The 14,856-nt window shown below is 49.2% G+C and overlaps 5 protein-coding genes across 5 annotated transcripts; 1 reads left to right on the plus strand and 4 right to left on the minus strand.

The window, feature by feature from the left end:
* Positions 1–134: 134 nt before the first annotated feature.
* BDV38DRAFT_293017 (putative FAD dependent oxidoreductase) lies at positions 135–4,733 on the minus strand (the record flags this gene model as incomplete). The annotated part of the gene is made up of 18 exons (XM_032062143.1): positions 135–225; positions 317–544; positions 643–758; positions 823–878; positions 931–1,034; positions 1,089–1,133; positions 1,187–1,311; positions 1,365–1,470; positions 1,529–1,715; positions 1,766–1,844; positions 1,898–2,036; positions 2,086–2,143; positions 2,199–2,385; positions 3,056–3,847; positions 3,895–4,041; positions 4,102–4,375; positions 4,423–4,545; positions 4,600–4,733. 18 exons carry the CDS (start codon positions 4,731–4,733, stop codon positions 135–137), a joined length of 2,991 nt encoding a protein of 996 aa, XP_031913320.1.
* Positions 4,734–5,361: 628 nt separating this feature from the next.
* BDV38DRAFT_283100 (TauD/TfdA dioxygenase family protein) lies at positions 5,362–6,634 on the plus strand (the record flags this gene model as incomplete). The annotated part of the gene is made up of 3 exons (XM_032059964.1): positions 5,362–5,805; positions 5,865–6,406; positions 6,466–6,634. The coding sequence occupies 3 exons, from the start codon at positions 5,362–5,364 to the stop codon at positions 6,632–6,634; spliced, it is 1,155 nt and encodes a 384-aa protein (XP_031913321.1).
* A 228-nt stretch (positions 6,635–6,862) lies between these two features.
* BDV38DRAFT_88023 (fungal specific transcription factor domain-containing protein) lies at positions 6,863–8,737 on the minus strand. Its single transcript, XM_032064080.1, has one exon. The coding sequence runs from the start codon at positions 8,300–8,302 to the stop codon at positions 7,127–7,129; it is 1,176 nt and encodes a 391-aa protein (XP_031913322.1). The 5' UTR covers positions 8,303–8,737; the 3' UTR covers positions 6,863–7,126.
* A 1,918-nt stretch (positions 8,738–10,655) lies between these two features.
* BDV38DRAFT_246991 (uncharacterized protein) lies at positions 10,656–12,194 on the minus strand. The gene has a single exon (XM_032054613.1). It carries the CDS (start codon positions 11,984–11,986, stop codon positions 11,390–11,392), a length of 597 nt encoding a protein of 198 aa, XP_031913323.1. The 5' UTR covers positions 11,987–12,194; the 3' UTR covers positions 10,656–11,389.
* Positions 12,195–13,556: 1,362 nt separating this feature from the next.
* On the minus strand, positions 13,557–14,743 carry BDV38DRAFT_293018 (dihydrodipicolinate synthase family protein; the record flags this gene model as incomplete). Its single annotated transcript, XM_032062144.1, has 1 exon — positions 13,557–14,743. The coding sequence occupies one exon, from the start codon at positions 14,741–14,743 to the stop codon at positions 13,835–13,837; it is 909 nt and encodes a 302-aa protein (XP_031913324.1). The 3' UTR covers positions 13,557–13,834.
* Positions 14,744–14,856: the final 113 nt, after the last annotated feature.

A 14,856-nucleotide genomic window follows, 5' to 3' on the forward strand; every position in this document is an offset into this window, starting at 1 on the left:
CATAACATAGTCATCATTATATATTCGGTACTTTCTCTGCTGTATCGTTCATGTGCAATCCAAATGCTTCTTTTCAGCACCAGCTGAGCGTATACCTTCATTTTTACATCCCCATATCTGTAAGCATGTTGACATCAAATCTTCCCCGCCCCCTCCTGACCAAGTTCCCCATTCTCCGTCCCCGAAATACTACTCTCCTCACTCTCCGGCTGTGGCGTCTTAGCCCTAAACACCAAGTAATCAGCAAATACCCCCAAATACCCAACACAACTCACACGAACAAAGAGAAACAGAAAGAAAGAAAAAAAGAACTCACTTAACCCTCCTCTCCTTCAGATCCAACACCCTAATCCACAACGTCGTACCAATCAATATAACCGACAGAATCGAAACAGCGATAAAGCCCTTCCGGTACTGCGGCGCATCAACCTGCTGCCACACGACTTGGGGTAACCAGGCCTGAAACACGTAGGCCATTTCATTCATGCTGCCAATTACTAGGGATCGTTCTTCGTTGTCGTCGGAGCAGATTTCATGGGCCCAGCTATTTTTAATTGTCAGTTTCGTGGGTCTGTGGATGAATGGGATTGATTGGAAGGTGGATGGGGGAAATTGGGGAGAATGGGCAAGAAAGAGACATACGCCATGCACAGTCCACTTAGACCGTATCCGGCACCGGCTAGAATATAGCAGGCCCATTTCCAGCCGTTGGGGATGTCCCAGACTGCGAGGGAGACGTAGCATATTATGTTTATTACCTGGGGTTGTTAGCTTGGGTTATTTTCGGGATTGAATGATGGCGAGGTGAAGATGGTTGCTTACCGCGCCGAAGATGATGGGCGGCCAACGTCTTCCGTTGAGGAATGTGTCGGAGGACCCTGTTTCACATTAGCCTCTTTTACCAATGGCTACTAGGAGAGAGGCATGTACAGGCGTAGGCAAGCGTAGTCACTACCTGGACTGCGGCTGTGGTCGTTGGGTAGGCGTTGATCTGGCCGACGGAGTACTTGGGGTCTGTTGAGTCCTTGAGCCATCTGGTATCCGTCAGTCATATACCACTTATTCAACAGGATAGGTAGTTTACTCACTGTTGAAAAACAGGTTGAGATCCAGCAGCACCGTTGTTGAATGTTCTGGTCGTCTGTTAGTCCATCTGAACTCATCATTTAATGGAGATGTAACTCACATATACAGCACTGTGAGAAGATAGATATGCCAAGATGTAAAGATCTTCTTCAACTTGCTTTTAGTATACGGCTCCCGATTCTTTCGTCCTTCAAGCTGCATTCGCTTCTGCGACAGTGCCACTTCCTAAGCCCCATGTTAGCATATATACTTCCTAAAGAATGTGTAGCAAAACTCACATCCTTGGTCAAATACCACGGATTCGAAATCTCAGGCACATCAGGCAGAATAACGAATCCGCTCAACGCAACCGGGAGCGAAATGATACCATCCACAATAAACAGCCTATCATCTCTTAGCCGTTACCACAATACCATTCAAACACGGGGAACAAAACCCATACCACTGCCATCCTCTGAACCCGCCTCGTCCCTCGAGGTTATACACCGCAGCCATCAGATATCCCGAGAACATACTCGCAATACCACTGCTAGTATGGAAGATACAGGACCTTTTCGCTAGCTCATCTTTCCGGTACCACGAACCAATGATATACTGCATTCCGGGGTAGAAGGTACTTTCCGCAAGGCCTTTCCAGGTTAGTGTCTGTATCATATCGTAGGTGGTGAATGGTTCCTACCGATAAAGAACCTCAGGACATAGAACTGAGTGGAAGTATGACATCGCGACATGGAGAAGGTTAACACGGTCCAGAGTAACTACATCCATTAGCAATGAATTGTTAACACTCTCTCATAGACCGGGAACATACCTCCATAGCCGGAATCCAATATCTAGGTCTAATCCGCGTAAGAAGAATATTACTCGGAATCTCCCCAATGACATAGCCGACCGTCCAGCAAGCCTGCATATAATTAAGTTCGTTGCCGTACATCCCGAGATCTTCCTTCCTGAGTATATGTCAATGGTGTCTCCCACGGCTTGATATGCAATACTCACATCCCAGAGACGAAAGCATTGTTGATGTTGATTTGATCCAGGTATTTGATAAAATATCCTATCCCTATCGTTAATCATTACCGACTCATAAAACAAGGCTGAGGACAGCCCACCAAGAGAAGCGAACGTCAAAATCGCTGAATCCAATTTAAACATCAACTTCCGCTCCTCGGGCGACTTGTCAAATGTATCCCAGATATAACTGACCCATTTGCGCTTCGGGGCTTTCTGCACGATATCGCTTGTTGCATCAACGGCTCGTTCCTCTGCTATGGCTGGTGATGGAGCCATTTTGCCTGTCTTGGGTAAAAGAAGGAATCTTCCTGAGATTGTAGGGTTCCAACAGGTGACCAGACTGAGATGAAAGAGAATGGGACCAGGGCCCCAGAAACATTATATCCGTACATCTAGGCCTGAACTTCCTCCACATGTTTGTTCGGCTAATACGTATTATTTTCATGAAAGGATAGATAAGACTGGCTCCACAGATCTAGAGTTGGGGATCTGGCCACTGGTTAAGAGTCCCAATTGCTCATAATAGTGGTGTTTGCGCAATTCCTGCATCGGCAGTCAGCACGGCCAGGTCGAATTGTGGTACAGCTTGGTGCGGGGAAATTTAACATTAGTGTTTCGAGTCATGCTGAGAAATCTCTAACCAATGAAGACAGTATGGTGATAATCCGTTAGGCAGTTCCTACAGGGAAGCTGTGACGTGACTGAGGCTAAAGATTCGTTGTTGCTGCGGAGCTCGCCATCGAGAGTGTGGATGATGTGCCGAGCACTTCCTTCTAATGGCGGGATCCCGCTATATTTAACATTTGGCGAGCTTGGTCAATACTTGTAATATATCATTTTTATAAGCGAACAGTCGCTAGTAATCTACTGGAAAGCTGGAGAGGATATTATGCCTACTTGGAGATAGTATCCGATAATAGAGCGAGTTAAAGCAAGGCCGACGTTAACTACATACTGCCAGCACCGGAAGCTCGCCGACACCACTGTCCCTCCGGCCTGTGGTCTGCAACAGGCCTTCAATCCTTTTTCTATGTTCTTCCTTGGCTTCAAGCCATTTAGAAGAGTGTCCTTCCAAGGGACTCAGCCCGTATGTAGCCCTGTCATCATTCACCCATTGAAATAGATCTCTCACGTAAAATTCTTCCTTATCTTTCAACGAGTGAAACTTCTTCCCACTGCCAACATCCTTGATCTTGGCCAAGTACTCTAACCTCATAGTATCCTCAGGGGGTATCTTGGCAATTCCAGCAAAGACCTGTGTCGCCACAATCGCCTGGAATTCGAACAGAGTAAATGTGGCCGTGTAGTAGGGAACCCCGATAAAGGCTAGGGTGGGATCTGGAATATAGAAGATATCTTTATGTAGGTTATGCACTTGAGTTCCGTCTGTAACCAGAATCCTATCATCAGCAAGTTCAGCAGGCGTGTGGTCGCTGTGGTAATCTCGCAGGAAAGGCAGCGTGATGTGGTAACCGGTGCAGATGATAACCCTATCGATTCCGCATAATTTCTGGCCCGACTTCAGATGTATGGTTAAAGGTAAAGCCTCGTCGTCGGAAATTGTGCCCTTGTTACCCTCGATCTCGAAGTGTGATATTTCGCCAATCCTCACCCCGTTATCAGGGAGCAAACCCGCGGGAAGATCGAAGTCGCCATTCCTTGTGCTTTGGTAGACAGTTTTGGCGACGGGGCCAATTTCCTTTGCGATATCCGCGGATGATACTCCACCACCAATGAGGAGGACATTCTAGGATTGGTCAGGATCCGAATATTCATATAACGGGGCGATCGGACCTTGTTCTCGAAGCCTTCTGACTTTCGATACCCCTTCGAATGCATAATTCGAGACGCCCAATGGCTCTTCGCTTCCGACAAGCCAGGTATATCTGGGATGCGAGGCGCATGATAATGCCCAGATGCAACAATAATGGCATCAAATATCTGCAGAATTTCCCGTAAATACCAATACCATAAGATCCTTTGTGAAATGAGGTCGCTTACCGAAATTTCCTCTAGTTCGACCACCGTGTCCGACTGCTCGTTCTCGTGAACTGTCGACCAGACAACCTCCCATCTATCACCACTTTTGCGAAGGTCTTTCACTCGCGCTCCGTAAATTGTGACGTCATCAACTCGGGCTTTCCGCGATGTATCTTGAATATAGTCTCTTATTACATCGTGGCTGACAAAGTCTGGAGTTCCTTCTGGCCACGCATTGAGCTTCACCCGTATCAAAGGCGTGGGCACGTTATTCCTTAAACCCTCATAACAAGGACTACACAGTCAGCAGGAAGCAGGAGACGCGATAATAGAGAGGCTTACCCAGGTGGCGCATGTTCGAGCACGAATGTCTCCTTCCGGTGTCGATCTTTCGCTGGTCGATCTGTTTCCGACGGCTTCGTGGCAGGATATTGCGGCTCTACCGGCTGTCGTTCATCGTACAGCCTGTATTATCCGTTAAATTTCGGAGTCATTGTAAGGATGCCAGGCGGTGCGTACCAGACTCCTCCGGCAACCTTATTCCTCTCGAAGACTGTGACATCAAATCCGGCCGCCAGGAGGTGTCCCGCGGAAACAACACCGCTGATCCCGGCACCAATCACCGCCACTTTACGGATTTGTGTGCGAGTCATAATGTTACTGTTGTGTATCTGCTTGGACTTTGGAGCAATTTCCATGTGTGAGTTGGGACATCTTTATGATTGCCCTGCTGGTGGTAAGGGGGCTAGTGCCGTCGCAGCTCACGTTATGCCAGGCTAGAGTGGTGTCATGGCACAAGCCGCGGCAGTAAACAACGCGCCACCATTCAATATTAATCCTCTCGGCAAGGTGTGCCGTCGAGAGTGTTAATGGCATATTGTAAGCCAATATCCGATCAAGAAGCACGGACCGATTGGAAATCAGACAATTGGAGTCGCCATCAGATCCCTGTATGATGATATCGAAGGGGCTGTAGGTGGCCGACTTCAAGCTCCAGAGTGGATAGAGATAAGACGCTCTAGAAGCAGGGGATTTGTGGAGAGATGAGGGGTTACAAGTGTGGGAATCCGTACGGGATCCTTCAAATGTGACGAATGGGGTGTAGAAGGCGCAATGCTTGATGGCGATGATGTGATCCCGGCTCCGCGCGTGACTTAAATCAAGATTATCAATCAAGCTCCCATAGATCGAATATAATACGAGTATTGTGATGTGTCTGGTACAGAGCTGTCGTGAATCAATAGATTGCTACAAAAGAATGAACTAAATATCAATTGCACAATGGCACCAGCTCCTATCGACCCCCGGATCGTTGACGTTGCCGAGCCCCAGAAGGACACGCTCGCCCTTCCTGCGGCAAGCCGTGAACGGCTGATAAAAGCGGGAATCGATCTTTCCAATGGGTATCCGTATCGGCCTTCGCGACCTCTGTACTCTGATGATGTTTACAACATCCGAAACTATGACCGTCCACATGTAGATCCCGGCACCCGTGCCGACCCCGAAAAGAAGGCATTGTTGTCTGCAGCAAAAGAAGTGATTCACCTAACCAGGCATATCGGGACCGAGATTGTGGGACTGCAGCTGAAAGACTTGACTGACCAACAGAAGGATGAGCTGGGGCTACTGATTGCGGAACGGAGTGTTGTCTTCTTCCGGGATCAGGACCTCTCGCCCCAGAAACAGAAGGCTCTTGGTGAATACTTCGGGGAGGTCGAAGTTCATGTTCGTTGTCACCTTCCGTATCACATATTCAAGATCCTTTTCTAATATTATCACCGTAGCCTCAAGTACCCCAGGTACCCGGTCTACCAGGCGTCTCGGTTTTATGGCCGGCTCTCCAAGCGACGGAACGGGCAGCAGGTTATCGTCGGCCGGGTGGGGCGTCTCGTTGGCACACTGACCTAGTTCATGAGCGCCAACCGGCAGGGGTTACGCATCTTCACAATGATGCGGTCCCGACCATCGGCGGAGATACTCTGTGGGCCAGCGGCTATGCTGCATACGAGAAGTTGTCCCCGGAGTTCCGTAAAATCATCGATGGAAGAACAGCCATCTATCGATCTGCACACCCTTATCTAGACCGCAAGGACCCCGAAGCAGGTCCAAAATATATTGAGCGAGAGCACCCGATTGTTCGTGTCCATCCGGCGACGGGTTGGAAGGCGCTGTGGGTAAATCGCGCAATGACACATCGCATTGTCGGATTAGACAAGGCCGAGAGTGATGTTATTCTGGGGTACCTGTTCGATGTATACGAGAAGAATATTGACATTCAAGTTCGCTTCAAGTGGTCACCTCGGACTAGTGCTTTGTGGGACAACAGGTTAGTGAACTTCCTTTTGGTTTACCATCTTTCTTCCATTGAGAACTAACACTCGGCAGAATTACCATTCATAATGCCAGCTGGGATTACGAAGGCTCGGAGCCCAGGCATGGCACTCGAGTCACAGCCCTCGCGGAGAAGCCTTTCTTTGATCCCAACGCACCTACCCGGAGACAGGCTTTGGGCTTGCTAGGCCCCGATGAGATCCAAGAGTTGAGTAAACAGTAGTTCTGGTGAAGCGAATAACGAATGTTCTATTATGATTATGTGAAGGAAATGGGTGCATCCAACTTGTCAATTTAGTTATGGACACTCAGACACCCCAGGTTGCCGAGACAGATCCCAGTATTGAAGAATAGGAGACAGCCCCACAAGTAGGAGAGATTATTTAACTCGATTGTGTTCCCATGGGAGGCTTCGGGTGTATATTTGTTTTCGGAAGATAAATAAGACGAAGAGATGGCCGTCAATGCTTAATAAATGTATGTAGCGCGCGACCGTTACGTGACGCAGAATATGCTGTAGTGGGGCGGGTATCGACGCGCAACAATCTGATGCAGGTATTTTGGTAATGTAATGGGTGAGCCTCGCAGAGAAAGTAGCCGTCCAACGCTGATGAAGCGGGGGCTATGCCGAATTTCAAATGCACACGTTGCGTTTGTAGTGATTGAGGGTTGACTTGGGGGCGGTGACTGAATACAGCCTGTTGGCTCTATTGTCTCAGTCCGACGACCGCCGAGGTTCTGGGAGGTCATCATCCACAGGGGTTAACGTCCGAACATTTCGCAGAGCGAGATCGGTTTGAATTCCCGGTTTCATTCCGTACGTGATTTCCGCTCCTAACAGCCCCATTGCCCCGGCGACCCGGTCCAGCCAAGTCAAAGCGCGTTGGTCATCATCACCGACCGAAGCCTGCGGACCGTTTCCGAGCTCACAGGACAAACCAAAGGAGAGAGGTGGTGGACTCTCCGCATCTCCAGAACTTTCTGGGCTTGACACGGGTGTTAGCGCTCCATCACGGATTATCAAGGTCTGTTCCACGGTCGGTGTAGGCATGGTGAGTTGACCTAAGATTTGTTCGAGGATCCGAACGGCATCGATCCCAGCGCGGAGAAGAAGAGAAGGGCTCGTTTCCGGGAAGAGTTTGGGCTCCGGTCCCACGAAGCGGAGTGTGATACCCTGCTTTCGCTGATTATGTGCACTGAGTAGGGTTCGCATTTCATTGCTTAATCTTCGCAGTCGATCACATGTTGTACGAATCCGATGGGCCAAAGATCTGGCCTCGGGTGAGGTTACCGAAACGATTCGCCGGGCTTCCTTGATATAGCCGGGACACTTGACGAGCTCCATGAAGATGGTCTCATACACGTCGATATAGAAAGCCCACTCGTCCTGCTTCTGGGAATCCTCACTTCTTAAGGATGCTGCCAAGTCCTGCCAGGAATCCTCATCTAAGAAACATGATTCACCCTTTTGGAGGGCAGCGCCAATCAAAAACGGCCTGAAGGCAAAATGACAAACACGCCCAGGGCCCGTCAAATGAGCTCTCATACCACGGGCTTTCATCAGCATCCTCACTGCGTTGGCATGGAAGAGCCAAGCATCATCGCTGGTGCGTACGTTCATCTCATAAAAGGCCAGCAGTATGACGGCCATCAATAGGGTGTCCGACGCAAAATCATCCGATTTCAGGGCATACTGGATACCGACCAAGGCTTCATTGTACTTCTCTCGACTTGCATGTTGTAGATTCGGGTCTTTTGTCAAATGTGCAAGCCAAGCCGTGGATAGACACATAATGGTGGCATCGTAGTAAGGCTTGCAACCAAACTGTTTGATAACGTTGTCCGGGAAGGTAAAACCGGGCCCAAACCGAAATTCATTATGATAATACATGGTCGGGAACGAAGCACAAACAAATTCTTTGAACAGGCGTGGTTGCTGACCCAAGAAAGATTTGTATGCTAGTGACGGACAAATCCTCTCGTCAAGGGCGGCACCCGTAAAGCAACGCTTCTGCCTCTGAGCTTTTACAGGAAGCGAGGCCGATACTGGACTCGATCCCTCGTCACTTCCATCCGTATCTGGGGAGGTAATGAGGTACAGTTCCACCAGACGGGGTCCCTCATCCTGGAACTTCAAGGAACGTGTATAGCCGGGACACGGGACGCCATATTTGCGACACTGCGAGCAATGCGGTCGGCTTTGATCACACTAATCACTCTCATCAAAGTTAACGATTGATTCAGGCAATAATAGACCAGAACGGAGGATATTTACGACGAGGGAGAAAAAAAAAAGGGGGGGATGGGAGGTGTGTGGGGGGGTTACAAAAACCGACCCTGATACGTCTCTTGCGACATAGAGAACAGCCTTTGCTGCGAGGAACGCCAACCATTCTGGATAGAAATTAGATTTCAGGAGCAGTGGCGACACTATCACATTCTACTGCGCCTGCAGTGACTGAGAAAGCCAGCATATGCAAGTAGCACGGAGATTGGCAGTAAGCTCGGAGAAAGGGACGGAAGCATGGACATCGCTTTTTTAGCCCACAGAGGAATGAAGGATCAGGCAATATTCTCCCCCCGCAAAGGAGAAAAGAAATGGTTCTAATCTGGGGCGTCGGATTACTCGTTTTCCCCCTGGCAGAATCCTCCCTCACCGCCCAGAACGCTGGCCTTGATAGCCCCCAAAAAGGGATCCACGGTTTTAACTCCCGTGACAGGCACGCAAACTGAGCAAACCCTTCCTGCCTTCTCCAACCGTCCATCGGTTGGTCCTTTTTTGCAATTTCTTTCCACCACCAGATCGGAAACCCTGACCCACCGGCAGAAATACGATGTGAGGCGCCTGTATATTCCGATCGGACTATTTCTTCAGTTCTAACTAAAATGATCTGCTCCAGACTAGCACCCACATAGAAATGACCCTCGATGCAAATTAAAATTAATTCAAATGCCAGGGAAATATCTCCAAGCTGTGGACACAAGTGCAAAGAATACACCTACCATACTTTTGTACATGTGTGGACACTCCTGACTCGATGACCCCCACGAAAGGAGAAGCGGCAAGGAGAATGGAACGAAAGTCAGACATATACTTTCAACTTGAGAGAAAAGAGACTCGTTGAATCCAATCTACAGAGCAACTATCGGCCAACCTTTCCAATACTGGAATCCCATCCGAGTTAGGCGCGCGTCGATCCATCAATATCCGCCAAATTAGCCAACATTCTCAAGGTGGCTCGGGCCATCCCCATGCGCACTGATCCATTCAGGACTCGGCAAATCAAATCCCTTCGTATTGGGTGTCAATTCGATTGGCGGCGCCACCTCCATTCAGCCTTGTCAATTAAGTTGCTTCCCAATGTTGCATCCAGGGGTAACTGCAACGAAATGGAGATACGCCCAACGGCTGCCAGGACTAACAATGGAGAAAATAAATACCACTACCGGCCCTCAAAACTATCCAACGATCTTGACGCCTACGGCTGAGCGCCGACCCCCCTCCCTTGATCGTCGTGGGCTGGGTTGTCTGGCCGCCGCGGTCGGACACCGATGCCTTGGAACCATGGCCAAAATTGCTACTCCCGTGACGTCCCGAGCAGGCACTATTTGAGGAGGATTACCCCTGATGACAGTCACCCGTCCATCGCGTTGAGACCAGTGCCACTCTACAGTCGCCGTTGACCACATTGACTACTGATCCGGCGGCAATTGTTGGGTAGCACTAAGTACGTGTCAAGAATCGTGGCGGATTCCCCGGCCACCGAATTCCACGCCGAGCAAAATACAAAGCAGCTCGCGTCTGGTAGGATGCCATCCGCGCTGTGAGGATTGAATGTCACAGTGGGAATGTAGCCGGGACTACCCAGTTGTGGGAAAACACGTACAATCTCTGCTCCTCCGCCGTATATTGACAGATGTTGTGTAAGAGCGAATAATAGTTAGTGAGGAGTCCAGCTTGGTACATGACTAACTAAAACGAGCCGCGGCTCGGCTCGCTCGCATCCTTCAGATGGCTTAGAACTAGGTCTTACGCGTCAAACTTTGCGCTACCAGAGCTGTTGTTGGCTATCAAAATTATCAGTGTACATTTTTAAACAAAGAGCAACTTTTTGATGTATTTATTATCTTGGTGTATATCGTGAGTTTCAAGTAACAATCGTACGATACTACTAGGATAAAAATTGGTGGGGGTTTCTGGAAATGGAGTTGGAGAGTGATAGTAGAGCACTATATATATTTCGTGCATAAGCACCCGAGAATGGCCAGGTCGGTCTTGTAAAGTCCCCAATTGCGACCAGTGGACAATCAGTACTATTCAACTGTCTAAGTTTTGGATCAATCGCCGCTATAGAAAACTATACTACCTCCTATGCAACGTCGAAGAGGTTTTCACCAGATATTGAAGGCTGTTGGTAAGTCCGGGAGGCGAGATCTAGGGTAATGCGGGGAATTGCCCTGAGCGGTAAGACTCTATACCTTAAAGCTATTTGGGTATTGCCATATCAATAATTTACCAAATTTACAAAGGATCAGAGGTCGGTCACTAGTTACAGCGCTTTGACATTACAAAGCAGCTACTATGGGCCACGGGGGTTCAGAATCTCCCACCAAGAAGAAATCCGAGGACTTTGGCTCCCAGATGCGACACTGTCTTTGGTGACTACACCATAGCAACCACCACATTTTTTTTTGTTTTCAGTCGGTGGCTACCGGCATAACGCTAGAGGGCTAGAGTTGTTTCAGAACACCCCAGTTAGCAGCCATACGTTTGCGCTATTATTGCCACAGTGGAAGTTGTCGCTGCGAGACCTCGTTGCCGACACAGTCAATCGATCTGTGACCACTGCCAGGGTAGCATTCATCACAATTGTCGCCAGGTACAAGCGTACAGTGCCAAGATTACCTTTCATTGAATCCCGTCCAATTCATGCTAGTCCTATGACTGTTAAGTAGTGATCTCGGCGTGACAAAGGAGTCATTTCCGCCGGAGTATATATAGCCAATGGAAAACCTCAGGGGTATACGCAGATGAAGAAGTCTGACCTTGAGGCGCCTTGAGCGAGGTACGGGAAACAAGATCCCAGTGTTTCGCCAGCCGTGGGAGATTATCAAATCGCACCGTTGAGTACGATAGGGTAAACCACATCGTGCCCTCGCTGGTCAATGGGACAAGATGTAGCGCCAACAGCTCGACTGGGGATAGCGTTGTTTCCCCCTGGGTATTCACAATGTCACGCACCATGGGGCAAATGTCTTGTGAGATAGAGGTCGGCGAGAACGTTGCGGATGTGGAGGTTGCGAGGGCGTCGCTCGTGCTTTTATCGAGGATTATCTCAAAGGGTGCCCAAGGGGCCAAGCTCGACATATCGTTCCATGACCGAAGGTCAGCACGTAGCCAGTGCATCGCATGCGACGGGTCTTGTTTGCTCTCGATTGCCTGGCCAAGGCGGACGGCTTCGAAGGAAAAGTCCACATTCTTATGACAGTCGAGCGTCAGCAGAGTCGTTTCCAACGGTACTGAGCACACGTACCACAATGCCGGAGCCCTTCCAGTTGCGGTCCACGAATGCATCGCGAAGCTTTGTCCCTAGTTTCGAGATTCCGGGTCCCAGATGTAAAACTCGAGGGGCGCGTTCTTGGACAAACGATCGGTTGTCCAAGTCGGACAGAACAGCCTGGACGAGATTTTCTCCAGGATTCAACCATTCGCCCACATCTTGGCCGGTCGCAAACCTCTTATCCCAGAAAGTAGGATCGTCGTAGTCTGGCGCTCCAGCGATTTTGGTTTGTGTCCTTCCATTCGACATATTGCGCAGTGGAAAAGCGGACAATCGCGTCGGGAATCGAGATGAGGACTCCGGTCACGTGTCTACCCATTGCCGGTCTAGAAGATAAATCCCGTGTTTAGCAGAACAAATCACTTCTTGACCAGCTTGGTAGTTCGTAGACACACGAGCGGAACTTAGTGATAAAGCTTCGTTCTACCCGGTGCCTATGCCGAACATGTGGCCAATGCTAAGAGCAATGAATCACAGTCATATGGGGTCTCCTACACACGTTAACCCCTCAAATTCATAGTGGGCATCTCTACTACTATCTCGCTTATATGGAAAACAGTCATGCAGAGGCTTCTCGACTGCAAGTTATTTCCATTTTTCGAATCGCTGTGATTGTGTTATATTTGTTCTATTCTACCACCGACTTTCGAACTTTCAAGGCTGCGCCATAGCTGTAGACAAACCCCAGGCTGCCAAATCCATATGCATCGACAACTTTACCCTCGGACTCAGTGCGGTAGCCTCCTTTCCTACCTGGCCTAAAGGCCACAATATCTTTTGTTGAGTCACTCCCTGGGTCAAGCGATTCCAGTCTTCCCATAGACAGTTTCTTTACCCACCGGAGAATATCAGGGATACGTGAAGCCTAATTTTGCACCAGGATACAGCTCACTTTCAGGTAGTCGACGGTACCGCGGCACAACATATTTGTACCAGATGGTGGAGTCGTCCTCCCAGTCATCGTAGAACTCGGTCGCTTTAACCACTTATTTGTTGACATGGTCCTCGGTCAGAAAGTCCACTGTCTCACCCAGAGTCCAGTCATGGAGAACCGCCATGAGATATTGACGGCCCTGCACGCCACTTGTAGGATCTCGGTGCGCTAGAGCCCAATAGTCTTTGAAGTTTTCTGTTTGGAGAGACTGTCCTTTCACGTCCGGGTGAGGGAAAATTGCTGCTCTGGCCCTATCATCAACGTATCATACCTGCAAGCGAATTGGCGGAGGTAAGTATACTAAGGGCTTGCCTGATATTTGTGCATCGGTAAGGACAAGAGCGGAAGAAAGGACATCTTGTAGTCGAATTACCCTGAGATGATAGAGCTGAGCATCCTACGAGAGTACTGGCAATGCGAATAGAGAAAGAGTACAATTATGTATACTCAGCTTCTGAGGCTATACTGTGTGGTACGGAACACCTTTCCCATTATGTTTATTTATCTGTTGCAAAAGTGGGGGGGGCCTTGATTTCGGAACCACTTGCACATTTCCTTCTTGCCCACTACTTCACAACCCTTCAACCCATCAAGACCCCTCCAAGACTTATCTAGCTTTGATTTTGTCCCCGCTCTTCGTTATGCCCTACTTTGCCTATCAAATATCTCAATCGTTCGAGTGTGTATAATATGCCTGCGCCCTATTCCGGTGCGGCCTCCTGCAAATGGTCATAGGACCACTAATGGTTCTTCATATCTTCCTCTCATTATGTTGTCCAAAGTGCTGGAAAAAAGAAGTCGAGATCTCATCTCTTGAAAGATGAGTGCCCGCATGGCCAGCCGCTAATTCAGCTGCAAAGGGAAAAGACTACAATTACTAAGAACGAGAAAGGTTATACGGCCAATTTATGATGTCAATTCAAATGAACTATGCTACAATATCGTATCCAGCCGCATTAATAGCCGTGGCAAGCTCCTGCTTCAATTTGCCTTGATGGATGACAAACGGCTTCCGCAGGCCACCAGTCTTCCATCCTCGCAATTCCATACCAGCCTTGACACCAGCGGAATAATTTCCCGACTCAAGCAGCTTACAGACAGGAAATATTTTCTTCCACAGTTCACGGCCTTCCTTGATGTCACCCCTCACAGAAATAGCATCCCAGAGACGTACAGACAACTCTGGCAGGATATTGGTCGCGCCCCAGATGCAGCCCTTTGCACCAGCGGCCATCCCATAGAACGTCAAAGTATCCCATCCGTTGAAGCTAGTCACTTTATCCTTGATGTCCTTGGCAAATAACAGCTCCGTCAGTGCAGGCCCGTTGCCGGAGGTGTCCTTTAGATATTTCACCCCGACATCGCTTAGTGAGGCAAGCTCGGATGGAGTTAACACGACACCAGATGCGGAGGGGATATTATAATAGACAAGCGGAAGTTTCGACACGTCGTGGACTTCTTTCAACAGACCACGCAGCTCTGCAAGATTCACGGCGTCATAGAACGGTGGTACTACCATAAGGGCTGCAGCTCCAGCCTTCGCTGCATGCTTGGCCAGATCAATGGTTTTGGCTGTGGAAAGGTCTCCGATTCCTGCAATGACAGGCACGCGGCCCCGGGAAGAGTTGACGGTTTGTTCGAGCACGTCCTTTCGTTCCTTCGTAGTCAGAGCAGTAAATTCGCCAGTACTTCCACCGGGAACAAGGCCATGGACACCGGCATCGATCAGGCGATTAATATGGGCATCAAGAGCTTCAAAATCGATTGCCGACTGGTCCTCCGTGAAAGGCGTGATGAGGGCAACCATAACCCCTTGAAGCTCTGGAGATTGAGCCATCGTGGTCGTGGGCATACTTGACAATGTGTGGAAATTGTAGTGTGCACTTGTGTGAGAATAAAGAAGTGGTCAAGCATGCGCAATCGGTTTCTACCTAAGGATGGATGCGGCTA

The sequence above is a fragment of the Aspergillus pseudotamarii genome (genome assembly GCF_009193445.1).
Source record: "Aspergillus pseudotamarii strain CBS 117625 unplaced genomic scaffold BDV38scaffold_28, whole genome shotgun sequence".
Taxonomy (NCBI): domain Eukaryota; kingdom Fungi; phylum Ascomycota; class Eurotiomycetes; order Eurotiales; family Aspergillaceae; genus Aspergillus; species Aspergillus pseudotamarii.

Excerpts from the sequence above, each read along its gene's own strand:
- BDV38DRAFT_246991 (XM_032054613.1), bottom strand. The coding sequence starts at position 11,986 with ATGCATTCGTGGACCGCAACTGGAAGGGCTCCGGCATTGTGGTACGTG.
- BDV38DRAFT_88023 (XM_032064080.1), bottom strand. The coding sequence starts at position 8,302 with ATGTATTATCATAATGAATTTCGGTTTGGGCCCGGTTTTACCTTCCCG.